The sequence below is a fragment of the Metopolophium dirhodum genome, chromosome 3 (assembly GCF_019925205.1).
Source record: "Metopolophium dirhodum isolate CAU chromosome 3, ASM1992520v1, whole genome shotgun sequence".
Taxonomy (NCBI): domain Eukaryota; kingdom Metazoa; phylum Arthropoda; class Insecta; order Hemiptera; family Aphididae; genus Metopolophium; species Metopolophium dirhodum.
Genome location: NC_083562.1, coordinates 19,545,314 through 19,559,873, shown reverse-complemented (window position 1 = coordinate 19,559,873; position 14,560 = coordinate 19,545,314). Strand labels below are relative to the sequence as shown.

Below are 14,560 nucleotides of genomic sequence, written 5' to 3'. Positions count from 1 at the left end.
AGAAACCTTAAACATGCATGCAATTTTGTTTCTTAACAATAAGTAAATAAATAACCCTGTTTTTTTGCTAAAATCTTTTCCAAAAGGTTACCCAAATTGTTTACTATTCTGAACAAATAAATAAATATTTTATTTTAAACTTTTTACTGTTTATTTACTGTAATTTAATTAAAATATTTCAACTAAAAATTAGTTTCCACCGTTTATACATTTAATTTTAACAATCCATTTCCGAAGTAGCAGTATACTTATCCATGCTTTACTTTGACTTTGTGATTTAATACTTGATGTTTAAGTTTTTGTTTTTAAATATTTCATATCAGATTTAAATTATATCTCATACACAAATACACAATTCATACAACTCAAACATCAAATAGGTACCTAAACAATTTTATGATTTAAAATTTCGTATATTAATTTACATTAAATAAAAAAAATACATTCAACTATAGTTTTCTACATAATATTTCATACAAAAATATTATCACATTTCACAATAACCACGTTTTATCTACAACTGCGACAATCGAATATTTCTATTATAAATGTGCAAGTGTTTGCTAAGTTTTGGCGAGCATTAAGGACGTTGCCTGTTTCTACATTACTCATAAACGGCTTAGAGAACGACGGGATGTAGGCGATATTTTGCCAATCCAATCTACGGGAAACGTGATGTAATTTCTCTAACCTAAACCTATCCAAGGTGTATATTATAGTATTTATTGTACATAAATAAAATTATCAATATTATCATTGAAGAAATAATTAGTTCAAAACTCCAATATGATATATTATGTAAATACACGATATAAATTTATATTTTCTCTACATGTCTCACGAGTAAAACATTATGTAAGACAAAATAATATAAAACATTATTCTTGTTAAATTATTAGTTTACTAATTTAAGCTAAATATCCAAAATGCATATTTAGTTCAATAAAAATAACATTATCGTTATGAATTTATTTATTTTAGATTCTAATTATTATACATCGATAAACATTTTTAAATTATGTTATTTAATAAGTAATTAATAAAAGTGTAGTATCGCCAATCTATAATATACTCAGAAACTTATACAATATATGTAATACGTTTAAAATGTTTAAATATTTAATTTGTATTTAACAGTATAATTTATATTTTATACCATATGCAAAAACCCATTAAAATATCTGGAAGACTAGCTTTTTAACATCAATGCAAGTGGAGGGCTTCAATCTCACACAACTAAAAAACTGTAAATTTTTTAAGAGACTAAGCCACCTTAGACTTAATATGATTTATACACGGTAACTATTAAGTTGAATATTCTGCAGCTCCACACTTAAAAATGTAAATCATATGAAATATACTATAAATACATATTTTTTGCCTATTGAAAAAAATACCAGGGCATATGTGTTGGTAACAAATTCGGCACCTTTCCACAAAATGTATATCTAAATCAAATCACTTTATGAAGTTTTTATAATTCCGAAATTCATAAATATTAAATTTTAAAGAAAATATGAAAATGTTGTAATTTTTAAATCGAGAAAGTTAAAAGTATAAGTACCATTGTACCAATATCAATCAAATAACTAAAATATAAAATCAAACTTCGTATTAGAAGTAAGTAGGTATGAGTAAGAGTACTGAGTATTTATTATACTTGAGCCATTTATACAATATCTACATATATATATATAAAATATGTTGAATAATTTATATTAATTAGTAATTACCTACTAAAACATTAATATCACCATTATTATAGTCCCCATATATTGCCAAACCTATCTTCCATACCTATTGTCCTTAGTACACAAAGTTAAATAACTCAAAAACTACTTTTTCGAATTTTGATTTTTATACCTACGTCAACATTTTCAGGAAAATTATCCACTAAATGGTTTACAGTACATAAGGGGGTTGTCGTCATTTTAAAAACAGAAGTGTATACGACTACGTGTCTACATGATACGACCTTCGAACCATGCGTAGTAGATATTTTATAATCTCATGAATTTGAAAATAATATGGTCTTGAAGAAGGTATTTATAAAAATTCCAAAAATCATATTTTGATCAACTGTGTTGTCAAAGAAAAAAGGGAGTGGGGGCGCTTGTTGAATCACTCTGTATATCGTATATTATCATTGAGCATACATTTTATAATATTATACTCAATGAATCAATGATTATATACACAAATACACAATACATAAAATACTAAATTCGTTGGTAACAAGATGTCAGTAACGCGTTATCTATCAATTAAATATAGGTACCTACCTGCGGTGGCTATACGTCCTATGCATATTATTTCAATTTTCAAATCCCGCGACGATACAGTACCGAACTAGCCTGTAAACTAGTGTAAAGGTCCCTTAATAAATTGTAAATTGTAATCGCACTCAAGGTCGTTGTGTATGCATGGTAGCTGTACAGCACAAAATAATAAAATATTATGCACGAGATCGTGTAGCCATGGAACACTGAACAATATACCCAAGTATAAAAATGAATATTATATTATTAATAATTTCAAATTTGTTCTGTAATAATATATCATTGGACCAACTGGAATATCTGACGCTATCTAGCGGTAAGTTATTATCCCATAATAAAATATTTTTCCCGCTCTTGAAAACTGTTTAAACAGAAAAAAATAATTTTGAAAAAATCTTTAGTTAAACAGGGGAGTCCCGGGGGTGGGGCGAAGGCGAAAATCGCCTCCTCCACAAGTCGTGAGATGTTCAGTTTGAGCTAATAGATAAATTTAATTTATAAATGTTGTTAATTGTTTATACACTGATTATACAGACCGTTGATACAGACATTAAACAATTAGCATTAGTTATGACTTACTGATGAAAAACATGTTTTGGGCTGTATTATGTTTTGCACAGTGCACACTATAACGGCCCAAAACCTCTCTTCTCTCTCTCAACATAACCGTCTGGTGATTTCTTCTACAGTTCATAAGTGGTCTATCAGCCATAATGGTTCATAGCAATATCAATGATATTGTTCTGTGTTTAAACTACTGATATATACAAATATATAGTACTTAAAAATAATAGTAAATACAAATAATACTATTTACTAAGTTATTAGTTGGAGTAAAATAATAGTATTTTTATATTATAACTGTGGTTTAAACCGTGGTTTATAGGTTTAATATGTCCATTGTCCAGTACTGAATCTTTTTCTTCCATGAACCAAAAAATTTCAATATTTCGTCCAATTTTAATCGAAATTTGATTTACAAATACAAATTGTCAAGAAGCATATATTGTCGTTTAAAAGTTATTTTTGAAAACATTTCCCACACTGTTTCTGTCCTGAACGTTAAAATATATTTTATCCATTTTGGACGGACATTTTTTTTTCACCTATTTTTTCGCCAATCTTATCACGTGACCCGGTGACGCCTGCACTGCCGTGGCTCGTATCGCCGATTACCGAAACTTCATTTTTAATTCTCTTCATTTTCCCACTGCTCGTGCACACCTCCTCAACTCTAAACTTGCAGTTTTTGGTGTTTGAACCATTTTTGGACTCTCTTGAATATTCAAAGGTAAGTCATACCAATAGCCCGTACCCAAAACCGAATTTTGTAACTCAATTGCCGTCCGACCTTCTAAGGCTTGTGGCCGGTAATGCGATTTAGTGTCGTCGAAATGACATTCCCCCGCACACTTTCTCCACCGTTCACTTGACAACCGCGTTAACGGGGCTTTGAGAAATTGCATTAACTTTTTTTGTCGTGAAAATAATATTATTTTATTTTTCATTCCGTTTCTTTCAGAACTCCGCTTAAGATACCAATAAAGATGGCTCCTCCTTCATACAGTGATCTCGGCAAAGCCGCACGCGACGTGTTCAACACTGGTTATGTTTTCGACGTGCTCAAGTTAGACCTGAAGACCAATCAAAACGTGGAAATCAAGGCTGGTGGTACTCAGCATTTGGTCTCGGGCGCTGTGAACGCCAATTTGGAAACCAAATATGTGATTAACAAATCTAAATACTGTGAGTCATTCCCAATTAAAGGTCATTTAGCATTTTCATACTTCCCCTTATCTCGTTAGTCTAACAATTTAAATTGATGTCGATGAATATGCCAAATTAATTCTCAGTATATATAATAATTTATTTCCAGTATACTTGATATATTATTTGCACATACACTACCTGCCTAATTAATTTACCATACTTAAATGTCAGCAAATTGTGTTCAATTTTTAATAAATTTTAATTTGTTAAGTATTTACATTGGTTGAGAAATGGAACACAAATGATGTTATGACTACTGAAGCTTCTATAAGCGGATTGTTACCTGGTGTCAAGCTTACAACTGATGGTACATTTGACCGCAAGAAACAGTAAGTTTAAATAAATTTCAATACAATTTAATATATTGTACCTAATTTTAATTTTCCAAAGAACTAAGTCTGCGAGAGTGAAGTCTGAATACAAAAATGATTATGTCTCACTCAACTTGGACACTGAGTTTAAAGCACTGAAACCTGTTATTAATGCTTCAGCCGTAGTTGCTTACAATGGTATATAAATTCTATGTCATGTATTTAAATACTAAGTATAACTAATTAATATATTGTTTTTTTTAGGATGGTTGGGAGGTTTCAATGTTAAATATAATACCGGCGACAATTCATTACAGTCTAACAATCTTGCTCTCAGCTATGTAGCTAAACAATTTGTGTTTACCACCACAGTGTAAGTTAAATAGCCTTAAATTAAACTGTCTTTATTATTAATTATTATATGTTCTACAGAAATGATAACAAGTTGTTTGGTGGCTCAGTTTTCCAAAAATTATCTGATCAATTAGATTTGGGTTTGCAAGTTTCTTGGTCATCTGAAAACAATGATTCTTCACTTGCTGTTGGTTCCCAATACCAACTGAACAAAGATGTTAAGTTGCGAGCCAAGATCAATAACAAGAGTCAGTTGTGCCTAGGTTCTGGTATTAAAATCAAAGATGGTATGTTAACCATAATTTGTCATTACATAAATAATAAAATTATAAGTAACATTAATTTTATTTTAGGTGTTACACTGACATTGGCCAGCTTATTGGAATGTCGTCAGTTCAACCAGGGAGGTCACAAATTTGGTATCGGCTTGGAACTTGCTTTGTAAGCGAAAAACACATGCCAAACTTATTGTACGTTATGTAGACAAAATGTATTGTCAGTAAACGTAGGATTATTAAACATAATCATAAGAGTATTTTTACTACATTAAAATTCAGTGTATTTGTTTAAAATTAATTAGGAAAAATATAATTTATATCAGTTGCTCTCGTTATAATGTCATTTGATCATCTAAATGTTTATTCATCCATTCACGTACTTTTGGATCTGCAGACATGAGTTCAATTATGTGATTGACATGATAGCACAGAGCTTCAATTTTCTTATCCCAGGTTGGCAATAATTTTTGAGCTGTAAAAAAATCCATGTACTTAATATGAGCTAAAGAACATGGGTCAAAACAAATAAATTACTTACACTTAAAGTGGACATAAGAGTCTACTTGATCGATTGAACCTTCCATCCGTCCTTCAGATATCATTTGTCCTGCAATTTTTTCTGCTTTAATTGGTTCAATGCCCAACAAACGGCCAAGTTCTACGATTTTCATATTTTTATAAAGTTTACTTGCCGATAATAAGTTGTGTTCAATGATAGCCCGATTCAATATAGTTGAACCTATAATATATAAAAATGTAATGTGATTTTATTGTGTCATGGCAAATAATTACCATCTACTGTTGTTGCCTTCTGATGTGGTTGTAACATTGCATCTAATTGAGCAATTTCATTAGGTCGAATTATGCGATCTAAATACATTTTTTCAAGGATTGAGAATTCTGGTAGGCTTTGGCATCTTTCATCTTTAAACAATGTTGCCAGCATTCGGCTGCGTTGTTGGCCTATTAAAAAAAGTAAATAAATTATATTATTTTGGAATCTCAAAGTGAAGAATCTCAGTCATGTGGATTGTGGAGCACAACAAAAATCAATTCACAGCGTAAGCTATAGATTATAAAAAATTTAGGCAACTAATATAAATTTTCCCTTGACAATGTCAATTGCCAAATAAATGTTTTAGCATTAAAAACACTTTCTATCTTGTGAACTTATTCATGCATTGTTCCACATGCAAAAGCAGTCTCTTGATGACAAAACTTTGAATAATTTGCGACTCACGACTTACCAGCAGATGCTAATACAGTGCAGATGAGAGCATTTTTTAAAGCAGCCATACGCTCTTCTTCTGATATAATTGACCTATATGACAATTCATTGTACCTTTGAGCAGCTTCAATAAATTTACGACGGTAGTCCAATACTCTGGCGTAACATACTTTGTAACATATTTGTAGTTTCTCATTTTTAGATTCAGTCTAAATGATAGTAAAATATAAAATAATATTTTTTTTAAAGAAACTAATTTAAAATAGCTTAATATTACTTGTAATAATGAAGCCCTGTTGATGTAAGACTCTGCTTGCATCGGATCATCATCTTCCAAATATAGGCGTGCAATTTTCATGTAAGTTTCCAATTTGTAATCAACGGTATATTTTCTATGAGTCACAAAATTTTTAGTATCACCAAAGTTTAAAAAAAAAATAACATTAATGAATACTTTTGTCCTGTTTCGAGCGGTATACCAACAAGTACTAATGCTGCTTCCTTCCAATTGTTTTCTCTTTCATAAATAGATGCTAAATGTTGACGAACATTAGCAACCTGCTCTTCAAAAGAAATTACTCTTGGTTGAATCTACAAAATAAATCAAATTAATTATTGAATTTACGACACGATTGTATTTACCTATTCTCACTTTTTCCAGTGTGAAATGAGCCAATAATTTAGACTGTCCATCAGGCAAATCAGGTAAGAGTTGTGTACTGACATCGGATAATATTTGACGAGATATTACCAAACTCACATTTTCATTAACAACTAATAATATCAAAAATATGTTATTTAATATACTACTAGTGCAATACATAAAAACGTGACAAACAACTACTTACTAGCTTCAACAAACACTTTCAATGCCTCAATGATGTTGTCACCAGTATTTGATAAGACATTGTTTAATAAGCTTCTATATCTATAGCAATTTAATATTAATAATTAACATTGTTAGTTTTTGAAATATCCAATAAAACTATCTCACTTGTCGACTTGATCTTTATGAGATGTTTGTGCGTTAGCCAGGTGGCTGAGATGTTGGCGGATTTGGGCTATTGTAAGAGACATATTTTCAGACTGAGTTATAATTTATGAATTAAACAATTGAAAGTAGTTTGTACCACTGTGACGTGTGTGTTACGAATTAGTAGTGTATTAATATAATAAATATAAAGGTAATTGCTAATTTTAAAATATTATGATACAAAACTCAAATCATATGACGGATTAGAATTTACCGAGTTTCCGACTCAAATCTTGGAATAATATGGAATAATCAAGTGTTGATAAAGATTTTTTGGACCGTGGTATATGTAGGCATGGGTAAATTGGTAAACATCACGATAGTACTATCTTAAATCGTGGTAAACATAGATGAAATTCTATACCTAACCTGCAGTACGTTTGATAACAGAGAAATGCAAGATTTAATAGGTCTATGGATTTAATCGTGCGACGATGAGTTAAAGATTGAAACGCCATGATCCAGTATTTTGTATGTTCAGTCATGACCATTGACCACGATTTAAGATAAACTTAGATCGTAAATATATCTATCTATATTTTGTCATGTGTTCAGTTCCAATTAAATAATACCCGATACCTACATAGTTGAGACTCAGTTTGCTTATACTTTTCCGCTTTTTGACGCGAGTCTCACGGGCCCTCTAGTTATTTATTATAATCAATATTTAACTTACTTTTCTAGTTTTCTATGATTTTGACTGAAGTTTATTGATCTAAAGTGCCTATATTGATTTTATTATAGATTTATTAAATTTACTTATCTTTTATTAAAAATTTTCAATCTTGTATTAGGTACTATACGTCTATACACCACTTATTTCACGAAATATATATCACGGTTAATTTACATACCGCACCAAGCGCTTCTAACTTGGCATTCGTACTAAATTTTTTCCTCTGTACAATTTCCTCATAATAATATGGACACCAACCTTGGTACACGAAATTGTTTACTTATGAATTTATTTTGTAGCATGATTTAAGATAGTGAAGCTCACCCTCATTGCCACCATTTTTCGATTTAATAATGAACATTGAATATATTCATATTATGATTTTTGAAATGTTTAAGTATACTAAACTACTTAAGGAATAAAGATATTATTTTCATATACTTAACATTTTTTTGTACTATTAAAGAGTGTTATATGGCAGTTTTTTTTTCAAACAAAAACCAACTTTTTTTTCTGTACATTTTTAAGCAGATTATTTTTATAAGTAGATGTTTTAAAATCAATTGGATAATATGAACAATAGTTAAATTCTCAGATCTTATGGATCAATTTTTTTTGTCGGTTTGGTTATGAACAGCAAACATGGGAGGCTGGAATTGTGTTAGCATTAATAAATTCTCCCCATGCAGCATTGTTTGTAGAAAATTATACACGGTAGCATGGTAGCTCAATTGTTCTTTGAGAAGCTCTTACTTTGCTTTCCCTATTTTTATTTATATAGTATGTATATACTATATAGGTTCTCGATGCTTCACAAAGTGCACAATTAATTGACAATAACAGTACAGTGTAAGTGAATACAATGCTGATGGCGCCAACCACAAATGGGACAGCCTCAACTTACCAATATTTAAATCATATTAAACTAGTCTATACTCTATATCATACAAATTGATAGTCCATACTGTAAATCATAATACTGAAAATGTAGTTTAATATACCATCATAAATTAAATCTATGACAAGATAAGAACACATTTTTTATGAAATTAAATAATAAAAATAAAATTACTATTTATGGAAAAATACTTTTATTAATTAACTTGATTTCATGTAGTTTTTAAGACTAAGCTGTATCAATAATGCTGAGCCAGAAAAAAAATAGCTTAGCTCTTAAAAGTGACCATTGTTTTCTGAGTTGAATACTTAAGCTGGTCCAAAATGAACTTTTGTATAATGGTTTATCATAAATAGTATTTATGCAGGTTACAGTCATTGGACGTAAAGATGTTAACCTATAATAATAAATTAAATTTTTAATTTTTAATTGGTCTATAAATAAATAAAATAATTTACTTTGATAGTGTTCCCAAAGTTGTATCAATGCCCCGTATTAAGTCATTAGTTTTAAGTAATAACAAAATTTGAGGATTTACGGTTTCCAGAATATACAAAGTTTCAGTCAACACTAATGGGATTCCACTTTGAAATTTTTCTTTCTGTAAAATAAAAAAGAAAATTGTTACTATTTTTTTTAAACTATTATAATTTTTTAATTACTTCAGCGTCAGTTAATTTTTTAGTAACAATGCCATCTTGAACTGAATCCCAAGTGCGTCCAGCTACCATACATACGAGTAGACCATACATTTCAGCTACTCCTAGTTTGGTACAGTATTTTTTCATTCTATCATGATTATTGTCCAATATACTCATCCATAATTTAGCATACGTACGTCGAAAGCTATCAGATAATATCTGAAATAAAAAGTTAATTAAAAAAAAAAAAACAGTTGAATATTTTATTGTTTAAATTCAAAGCTTACAGCATAAAGTCCATGGTCTAAAAGTATTAAATTCAATTGACCATTTTTATCTTTGTTTACCAACAAATTGCCAGGATGAGGATCACTATGCACAAATCCATTTTTGAATATCATTTCACTATATAAACTTCCCAATTTGTCAGATATTTCATCTACTTTCAATCTAAATGTATGTAATTATGAATTTTGATTATTTGTATTCATGTCAAATTGTATATTAATTAACATATGTAATAAAATATTATACATAAAATGTATTAAATACTTAAACTAGTATAATATATATTCTTGGGGGACGGAGTGGCCGAGCGAACTAAGGCGTCGGTTGTGACGAAAAAAAATATATTCTTATTTCATTTTGTTTTTCAATAACTAATTAGATACTAATGCCATTATACCTATACAAAATTAAAATGTTAAATACTTACTTGTTTCGATTAATGTAATCAAGATCATTGATTTGCCCACCTTCAAAAAACTCCAATGTTAAAATTCTGGACGAACTATACTCATTGTATATTTTTGGTACCTAGAAATTAATAAAAAAAAATTTATTATTTAGTATTATTTTTTAAATAATTTTAGGTGGGTTATTTTATATATATTATAGGTTACATAAATATGCATTTGAATACACTTGCTTATAAAAAAATACCTTTAACCACTTCAAGTGTTTGAACATTGATCTAATAGTTTCAGTATTTTGTGCTTCAATTGTAAAATCTAATTCTTTTGGTATATTCTGTTTTGTTTGTTTCACAAGCCATTGAAATTTAAAATCAGGAAAAATATAGGAACCAATGTTCACTAAAGTCTAAAACAATGTAATCTGCATTATTACTTATTTAAAAAACATGAGCATATATTGGTATATATTAACAGTGTTTTAGGGATAATATTTGTATCAGTGGTGAATTATGGCTCTAAAGCATGGGCATGCTCATTTCTTTTTCAAATTTTAACTCGTACTTGGCACTGTTTAATACTTTAATATTAATAATACAAATCATCCGGAAAAGCACAACTGAATGAGCATGCCCAGACCCTGGTTAGTCTTGAAACTGCTAATAGATCTGTTTTCGGCACAGTATAATATTTCCTGGCAATAACAACTAACAAGTGCCATATAGGTAGTGCTATAAGCTACCGCACCGTCAACGATTTATCACTGCCACTGGGTGACCAGCTGTTGTAATATGATATATTTTTTATACACAGATACAAAACTTTCAAATAAAAGTATATAATGTTACAATGTATAGTAGCATAGACAATAGTTAGGTAATAGCTAACATTTGAAAGTACCTAAGTGTTTAACCCGTTTCACTGCACCTTTTTACTATCTTATAACAAGTCACCACTAATTATTTAGCAAATGAGCCACTTGGAAGGCTGATTCATTTATGATTAATCTAATAACTAAGTTTAAATATTTATATCTTAAACATTTTAGTTTAATCACCAATAAATTAAGCACTATATTGTTAATTTAATTAAACACATATTTTTTATACGTGTGTTAAAAAAGGCCTAGCTTGTTAAAGTAAAATAAAATATGATAAAATACAATTTCAAATATTATAAGAGGTATTTATCATTTATCCATAAATAAATCATATACTAGACTAACCTGCATAAAATATCAATCATGAATATCGACATTTTAAACTAAAGACTATTGATGTAAGTTTGCCTAGAGGCGGAGTGAAAATTTTTAAATAACTGTGGTGGTGCAAAACAAATTACTATCCATAAGTTTTGTAACTATGTTTTATTCTTAAGCATACCTGAAAAATTCACCACTAATTTGTATTGTTAATACATAAGTAGGTTACCTCAATTATAGCAATATCTATTTTGGCATCTCCCCGGACATATGAGTGCTGCACTTTAATAGCAACATTTTCTCCTGTTGATCTTAATTTTGCTTTATGTACTTGAGCCAATGATGCTGCACCCAGTGGCTTTGGATCTATTTCACTAAATAATTGATCGACCTTTAATTATAAATAATATCAACTTATTAACAAAATATATTTAATTCATACAATATCACAATGTTTCAACTTTAGGGATCCATTCGAGGTTGTGAATAATTTTAGATGGGTCATTAAATAATTCCAATTCCAATGTCTCATTTTAGAACAATTTTGTTCTAAAAATTTGTGAAGAGAGAAAAAAATTGGTATTCTTGATAGAATTATTTTTAATGTCAACAAAATGTTATAAATTATAATACTCAACAGTTATAACTTATAACTCTGTCCAAGTAAATTTTAGATATTTATATTATTTTTGTTTTTCATAAACCAAACCCAAAACTAATAATATCTAGTTTTAATGAATATTTTAATAGCAAGTTAAAAAAGGTGGATAAGTGGGTGCTGGTTGTTGAGTATGTCATTGTAATGGATGTTTTATATTTGAATTCAATGATAAACCAATAAATAAAAAAAACCAATTCTGAAAAGGGATGTTGAGTTATCCTAGCATATTTGTTAAATAATCAAATTTAATAATTAAAAAAAAAAATTAAAATCAAATATATCTCATGGCTAAAAACTTTCAGGCAAACTTTTTTTTTGTTAAAGGTAAAACAATTTGTGGGGAATCTTCTATTAAAATGTCTAATGTTAACTAAAATTGATGGATGAAAATTCGTTAATTTACCAGAGCAAATCCAATATCGTAAAAATTTAAAATTCACTCATAAAAATAAATGTTACTTTCCGTTAAAATTTTTTTTTTTTTGAAGGTGGAAAAATTTGTAGATAGTCTTTAATTAAATTTATAATGTTAGCTATGGAAAGAAAAACTTTTATAAATTTCTAACAGAAAAATAATTTAAAAATTATCGAAATTTTATCTTTAACTACTGAAAATTATCAATTTTAACCTCTTAAAAGTACCAACTAGATTCACTTATCAATCAGAAAATAAATTATGTCGAAAATCAGAGCATTTTTACTGTCCTAAATGTTGATGACAGACAGAAAAAAAACACATACACATCATTGTAAATCGAGGTAAATACAATATATTCATCGATTCCGCTCAGAATCTAAATGGTGTCAAATATTAATACTATGTTGTGTATGATAAAATAATAAACCCGTATTCCTAATAACTTTAATGAGAATTATAGTTTTCATAAAAATACATTATAAATACTAAATTTTGAAATTAATGTAAATAAAATTATCTCAAAAGTATATTGTTAACATAATAAACCCCCACAAAAATCTCTTATTTTGTATAAAAGGCTTGTGATGATAGCTATCACAATATTATTATTATTGTTATGTAAGTAAATGTAAAGAAACAGAGTTATATTGTATTTGTATGACCTATTATAAAATGTGCAAACCCACATATATTATGAAATACTTATACTTACATCTTGTTTGAGATCCTCTCTGATTACTTTGTAAATTTCTTTTAAAGGTGTAATGGGAGCTTGACTGTGCAAAACCTTCAATGTGTCTGTATATTCTTTTGGGAAAAGATTTTCTAATGCCCCAATGTGTTGTCCAATCTTAATATAAACACCTTTGTTTGTGCGACATAGATCTAGCAACAATTCAGCAGCTTTCACATGAGACTAGACAAAATTAATAAATTATTACAAATACTAATAAAAATTTGACAAAATAAAAAATTAAATACAGGGATTAACATACTTTTGATCTTATTTCTTGATAATTTGGTAAAGATTTGTTAACTGATGGTGCATACAGAGTAGTCTTGTAATGATACATCACATGTAACCCCTAAACAAAATTTTTTGGTTATGCAATTTAGTGATTTATACATACATTTACCCTGAGATGAAAACTAAGACTTACAGTAGTGGCAGCTCGACTAAATCGAACAATGCCGACTGAATCAATATTAAAATCATTGTCATAAAAGGAGTAAGCAGACGCTACTGTACCACTCAGAATACCTAATCCAATTGTTCTACCTAACATCTTAATTAACATACCTCACCGCACTCAGATTAATTTTACTTTTCTAAAGACATTTTAATCAATTTAATATTACATAACTATTAATTATTAACTAATCAGTTAAGATCGGTTATAAATAATAATTAATAGGTAGTTGATATAATTTAATGATAGATAAACCGATTAATCAAATACCAATATACTAAAAAATTTAAAAAATAATAAATAATATAGGTACTTTATTATTACTAATCAATAATCACTTATCAGAAACAATTTAAATTTCAGTTCTTGAAGCACATTGCACATAATTTAATATTTATTCTGCACTAAGTCTTGTATACCTATAGCTAAGACCTATAGGTTATTAATTATTATAGTCTATACTGTATAATACTATTATATAATGTATGACCTTGAACACTTAATGATAACACATGTTGAACGAATTTTTATCACTCATCATATTTTACTATTTACATTTTTATTATTATTAAATATTTTAATATTATCATAGATAATAGAAATTAATATCTATGAATATTATAATAAATAAAATAAAATAGAAATAATCGGTTAACTTACCTACTATCATAATATTATTAAATAATTATAGGTATTATAACTATTTAAATTTACAGTAGGTATATATGGAACATATTACATAAATAGTTAATTACAGTTAAAAGTGTTTCATTTAATAATATCTTAAAATGTTTGGCCAGCGAAGTAATGGATCAATATTTGGAGGTAAACACTTCACAGGGGCACATTTCATTTGAAATTATCAAAAAAAAAATTCAGGTTCAGAATATGAATTTAAAATAATGAAAAACGTGTTCATTCAAAAAGTTA

The 14,560-nt window shown here is 28.4% G+C and overlaps 3 protein-coding genes across 3 annotated transcripts; 1 reads left to right on the top strand and 2 right to left on the bottom strand.

Annotated features, from left to right (window-relative positions):
* The first annotated feature begins 3,408 nt into the window (after nucleotides 1-3,408).
* On the top strand, nucleotides 3,409-5,319 carry LOC132942007 (voltage-dependent anion-selective channel-like). Its single transcript, XM_061010290.1, has 7 exons — nucleotides 3,409-3,570; nucleotides 3,802-4,025; nucleotides 4,261-4,378; nucleotides 4,440-4,558; nucleotides 4,625-4,733; nucleotides 4,793-5,001; nucleotides 5,068-5,319. Exons 2-7 carry the CDS (start codon nucleotides 3,827-3,829, stop codon nucleotides 5,157-5,159), a joined length of 846 nt encoding a protein of 281 aa, XP_060866273.1. The 5' UTR covers nucleotides 3,409-3,570; nucleotides 3,802-3,826; the 3' UTR covers nucleotides 5,160-5,319.
* On the bottom strand, nucleotides 5,250-7,470 carry LOC132942005 (COP9 signalosome complex subunit 4). The gene is made up of 9 exons (XM_061010288.1): nucleotides 7,215-7,470; nucleotides 7,069-7,148; nucleotides 6,873-6,994; nucleotides 6,675-6,811; nucleotides 6,498-6,612; nucleotides 6,240-6,429; nucleotides 5,785-5,955; nucleotides 5,531-5,731; nucleotides 5,250-5,464 (listed from the first exon to the last, which is right to left on the bottom strand). Exons 1-9 carry the CDS (start codon nucleotides 7,295-7,297, stop codon nucleotides 5,325-5,327), a joined length of 1,239 nt encoding a protein of 412 aa, XP_060866271.1. The 5' UTR covers nucleotides 7,298-7,470; the 3' UTR covers nucleotides 5,250-5,324.
* Nucleotides 7,471-9,003: 1,533 nt separating this feature from the next.
* On the bottom strand, nucleotides 9,004-14,139 carry LOC132942002 (aarF domain-containing kinase 1). The gene is made up of 10 exons (XM_061010284.1): nucleotides 13,601-14,139; nucleotides 13,436-13,525; nucleotides 13,153-13,356; nucleotides 11,591-11,752; nucleotides 10,411-10,569; nucleotides 10,184-10,284; nucleotides 9,756-9,918; nucleotides 9,490-9,687; nucleotides 9,286-9,428; nucleotides 9,004-9,224 (listed from the first exon to the last, which is right to left on the bottom strand). Exons 1-10 carry the CDS (start codon nucleotides 13,736-13,738, stop codon nucleotides 9,056-9,058), a joined length of 1,527 nt encoding a protein of 508 aa, XP_060866267.1. The 5' UTR covers nucleotides 13,739-14,139; the 3' UTR covers nucleotides 9,004-9,055.
* Nucleotides 14,140-14,560: the final 421 nt, after the last annotated feature.